The sequence below is a fragment of the Aplysia californica genome, unplaced genomic scaffold, assembly GCF_000002075.1.
Source record: "Aplysia californica isolate F4 #8 unplaced genomic scaffold, AplCal3.0 scaffold00022, whole genome shotgun sequence".
Taxonomy (NCBI): domain Eukaryota; kingdom Metazoa; phylum Mollusca; class Gastropoda; order Aplysiida; family Aplysiidae; genus Aplysia; species Aplysia californica.
In genome coordinates this window covers 16,015-21,380 of record NW_004797292.1, presented here as the reverse complement: position 1 = coordinate 21,380, position 5,366 = coordinate 16,015, and the positions used below count along the sequence as shown (strand labels likewise).

The 5,366-nt window shown below is 42.6% G+C and overlaps 1 protein-coding gene across 1 annotated transcript in view; it reads left to right on the top strand.

Annotated features, from left to right (window-relative positions):
- The first annotated feature begins 2,844 nt into the window (after positions 1–2,844).
- The window catches only part of LOC101855767 (testis-expressed protein 264), a 9,624-nt gene continuing 7,102 nt past the window's right edge, over positions 2,845–5,366 (top strand). Inside the window, exon 1 of the mRNA XM_005090794.3 lies at positions 2,845–3,261. Within this exon, the coding sequence (XP_005090851.1) occupies positions 2,986–3,261 (276 nt within the window). The 5' untranslated portion in view covers positions 2,845–2,985. The remainder of the gene's footprint in view (positions 3,262–5,366) is intronic.

Genomic DNA, 5,366 nt, shown 5'->3' with positions numbered 1-5,366 from the left:
TTTCTTCGTTTGACATGTTGATTTAAGAATAGTCAATGAAGTTTACATCATTGTTAATTATTGAATTTGTTATTCTGAATTTCAAATGTTCTTTGAATTTGAATTTGACAGCGACAATGTTTCAAAATTAGGAAGGGAAGCAGTGATTATTTGAATTGATTATATAGACGCTTCGCCCCTGCTAGTAATTTCACACCTCGTCTGGCTTCTAGGCTACCCACTTCTAAGTGTAGAATTCTGTGAGGCTACCCAGGCAAGTTTTCTTAGTGGCTCGCTACTCAAGCACTCTCACGGGAAGTCGTGAGATATCACACCCACACTACACTGACCATTTGCATCGCTCAGGGCTCACATGATGGGGCGGTCTTGGGTAACATCTACCCCCAAATTGCCCCCCTACTCCTCTTCCTCACTCAGCGGCATAGCCAATAGCGTTAAGTTTACAGCCAGCGGAACCAAACTTGCCAGTTTTGCTTCAAATCAAGGTTGAGCGGGCAAAGCATTTTCCGTCTTAGACAGGTGAAACCCTCGGTGGGAGCGGATTTTTCTTTCCGTTTCCGCGCTGGACAGGTTTCCGTTTTATACAGGTACTTTAAGAGGAATATATTATCAAGGGGGGAGCGTGGATATACAGTAGAACCTACCTTTACGGAAACCTGTATAAAACGGAAACTTGTCTTAACGGAATCTCCCCGCTCCCCCCTTGATATTTTCCTCTTTAATTACCTGTATAAAACGGAAACCTGTCCAAGGCGGAAACGGAACGAAAAATCCGCTCCTTTCCGAGGATTTGTAGAATTCTGTGGCCCTGAGCGATGCAGAGGGTCAGTGTGGTGTGGGTGTGAAATCTCACGACTGCCCGTGAGAGTGCTCGAGTAGCGAGCCCCTACGGAAACTTCCCCGGGTCCAGAAGCCAGAGGTGTGAAATTAGATTGACCAATGCCTGCCGCCTTGATGGTACGGCCAGCCGAGAAAAGAGTTCCTTGAATCGTTGTTACAATGGTGGCAGGTGGCATTGGTGGGTGGGGCTAAGGGTGGAAGCAAAGGAGATGTTCAAACGTTTCTGTTTTTAATAGGTCAAGCAGTGGTCCTGTGAAAGGCAAGCACTGGTGGTAATTGGATAAGTAAGACTGACGCATGTCATTATCAGACAGGATAGCAATTGAGAGGTGCGAAGTTTTGACCACTGCTCGCCGATCGGACAAGCGATCCTTGATCCCACCAGCTGGGTCTTTGAACCCCACCCCACCCCCACCTCCATTCTCCACCTAAATTCCCCTGTCTAAGACGGAAAATGTCTAAGACGGAATTTTTTTCTGGTTCCCTTGCGATTCCGTCTTACACAGGTTCGACTGTATATAAATGGGGGAGGTGGCATAAGCGTCCAAACGTCAGCAGACGAAGCAGATACGTCACAACCATAATCCCCCATCCCAAGCTCCTACAATGATAGTGATAGAATAGGCCAGTCTAAACATTGAACTTGATCTATGTAGGCCTACGATTGAATTGTGCGCAGGACGTGAAAATTGGGCCAGGCGAATACGGGCTTTCCCCCTAGTCCCCCATCTGGGATGCAAGTCGCTGATGAACTGAAATCTATGATAATATTATTCTAATCAGAGTTCAGGGTCGTTATTTTTTTGTTTGTGGTCCTTCGTACTGCAGTCTTTCAACTTTGCAACTACATATGTAGATTTTTACATTATGTAGATATTAAATTAAGTTCTCTTCTTCATCATATCCTCACAAGACTCCCAGTCCCTGGCCAATAGTGTAGTAGTAAGCCAGTTTGATTTTCGTCTGATTCCACCACATAGAATGGCAACAACTTTGTTCTGTATAAAACCAGAAACAGGTTCGTTTATACTGAGACAAAAATGAACCGCAAGACACCCCCCCCCCCCCCCCCACACCAAAAAAATTAAAATAAAATTAAAATAAATAAATGAAATAAATTAATTAAAATGAATAAATGAACAAAAATACAAATTAAAAAAGGAGCAGTACACCGACCACAATTTATTAATGGGCGACCCGGTGACCATGTTGGTGAGGTCCAGTTTTGCACGCGAGATATGGACTGAATTACACAAAATAATAGTTCGTCTGTAAATGTCTGACTTGGCAGAAAAAAATTTGCCACATTCTGTAGGCTACATAATATTCCAAAGCTTCATTTCCACTCGTGATGTGCACAATCTGCATTCTGCAAGCTTCTGACTACCCACCTTGACTGCTGCTTAATTAACATTAGATCTGTTATACTCGTATATGTATATTATCTAGGAGCTATACTTTAATAATTAATTAGCTCTTCCATGTTGAAGGATTCAGATCTTATTAATGTACAGACATCGAAGTGCGTTGCTCCGTTTTTGCTCTCTTATTGCAGCGACGCGAAACGCCGGTCACTCTTGTCGAAATTAATTGATAATAGTGCAGTGGCAAACACAGTTTAAAAAATAATTTTTTGACAGAAACGCTGTAAAACTTGCTGGCCCGACCAGAACTGATTCTCTCGCCGCAAGATTTGAAATCAGTACTTAAAATGTATAATAAAATATGATTCAAAACACAGTTCAATACTTAAAGGAGGTTGTAATGATGTCTGCAACCACATTAAAGCTGCGATCGAAAGCTGGTTTTTACAGTAGCAATAACCTCGATATTTTAAAAGTTACAGTTTTATCCCCTCGCCCCATAAATTTCTCGATTCTCTCCCTTCCACGAAACTAGAAGCACGACATGTGAAGAGATTGTCGGTCTTGGATTTTCCCTCGTTGGAAAGCTATTTTTAGCCTTGTTGTCATAATTGAATAACTCTCCAGTGATAGGAGTCAATGTTTTTGTCATCTGATCAACAAAGTGAAGTTGACAAAACAAAGGAGTGAGACACTTATCCTTCATCTTCTCCTTGGCCGTTTCGCTCAGAACGCTTGCTATTCTATTTTAAAGCTGTTCTTTGATTGATTGACTGCCATCATGTTTGAAAACGTCAGCACTTTCACGCTCATTTTGTACATGATAGTGTTACTATTAGTTGTTATGTTATTGACCCTGATTGCCCTGTTGATTCATTCTGGGCTGTTCCGAGCATTGGATGATATCGGAACTGGAAAGCCCCCAATTGGCCAAACTGTCCTAGCCTATAGGTTTCAGAAAGGACCATATAACGAGGCTGGTCAAGTCTTTACTGAAGCTGCAATAATTTCTCCGGGAAACAAAGCTCTTGGTATCTACTATGATGATCCTCACAAGGTATTCTCATTCACATTTCAAATTAATTTTGTCAAGTGTTAGTGTGTGTATTGTAATACTAGTAATAGTTTAGATGTCTAGATCTAGTCTAGATATACAGTGGAACCTGCCTTAACGGAAACCTGTATAAAACGGAAACCTGTCTTTACGGAATCTCCTCGCTCCCCCCTTGATATATTCCTCTTTAATTACCTGTATAAAACGGAAACCTGTCCAATGCGGAAACGGAAAGAAAAATCTGCTCCCTTCCGAAGGTTTCACCTGTTTAAGACGGAAAATGCTTTGCTCGCTCAGCCCTGATTTGAAACAAAACTCATAAGTTTGATTCCGCCGGCTCTAAACCTAACTCTAACGCCATGGCCATATGCTGCTGGGCGAGGAAGGGGAGTAGGGGTGCAATGGGGGTAGAGTAGAAGTTACCCTATGTTACCCCATCATGTGAGCACTGAGCGCTACAGATGGTCAGTGTAGTGTGGGTGTGATATCTCACGACTGCCCGTGAGAGTGCTCGAGTAGCCAGCCACTAGGAAAACTTTCCTGGGTAGCCAGAAGCCAGAAGTGTGACATTAGATTGACCAATGCCTGCCGCCCTGATCGTACGGCCTGCTGAGAAAAGAGTTCCTCGAATCGTTGTTACAATGATGGCAGTGAGGGGTGGCATTGGTGGGTGGGACTAAGGGTGGAAGCAAAGGAGGCGTTCAAACGTTTCTGTTTTTAATAGGTCAATCAGTGGTCCTATGAAAGGCAAGCACTGGTGGTAATTATTGGAGTAAGACTGACGCATGTCACTATCTGACTGGATAGCAGCTGAGAGGTGTGAAGTTTTGACCACTGCTTGCCGATCGGACAAGCGATCCTTGATTTGACTGTAGATCTCTATATTCTAGATCTAGAGATATCTACTAAATCTACTAGATCTACTAGATCTAGTTCTAGAATCTAATAATAGAAGGCCTAACCTAATGATGAATTACAATGTGATTGAATTGATCTGAAGTGGACATTACTTAGATAAGTTACAAGTTTATTAGGGCGGAGCTACAATTTAGGTTGGGGCTACTTTCAAAGAACTTCATAAAAATAGCTTCCTCTTCCGCAAAGCATCATGTACAGGCACACATACACCATGCATTGACCATTGAATAGGCGGTGCCTATTGGGGGATTTGTCCAGTTTGGTTAGGTCATGTTACATTTCTGGCGGCTTCAGATTCAGTGCACACTATAAATTTAAATTAAAAATAGACCCCTGCCTCAAACTTGCGGCCTTGAAAATGAAATCATGTTTGTTCTTGAAGGTCGTTGTCGTCGGCTTCATTTGGTTTTTGTCACCATGGTAGCTTTTCTTCAGGTCCTTGAGGCATGAGGAAAATCTCTCGATCTAAGCCCTACGTAATGACTTCCGAATAACTGATCTTGTCAATGGGCACTGGGTATTAGGGATGGCTTTCACCAACAGATCCAAGCAAGTATTGATGCTATTGCAGTCGAACCTGCCATGATGGCCACCTATACAAACAGCCACTTTTCATTTCCCCCCTTGCGTTTTTTTCTATATAATTTAAATGGGTAAAATGGTCACCTGTTCAACATAGCCGCGGCCACAGTATTTTATCAACCCACGGTCAAATTTCTGCTTCAGACAGCCAGGCGTGGCCACTCATTGCCAGACGCTTTGTCATAAATTTTGAATGGGCCCCTCACGCTATGGACGGACCATCATAATTAATTCACCTGTCGTTAGTCCCACCAAGGAATACAATATCTCAAGTTGACCAATGGGTAGTATGCCTTTAACAGTAAATTTTAAACTGCTGCTGGTAAGGGAAGTATGATCCGTCATAACTATAAGCCCCGCCCACAACTCATGCACAAATTGTCATGTGAGGTTACTGGTCACTGTTTTGTTTACCTAATCTGTAATAAAGTAACAATGGACGTTGACGTGAACTTAACGACAAAAGAAGCGTCGCTCATTCTCAGAGTGGTGGCAACCCGTGTGTTTGTTTTACCATGGCACTCGGTCGTCGTCTTACTTGTTACATAATATTTCCTTTATTTAACTCTTGCACAAAATCAGCAACAAAAAGAAAGCTAACCAACCCC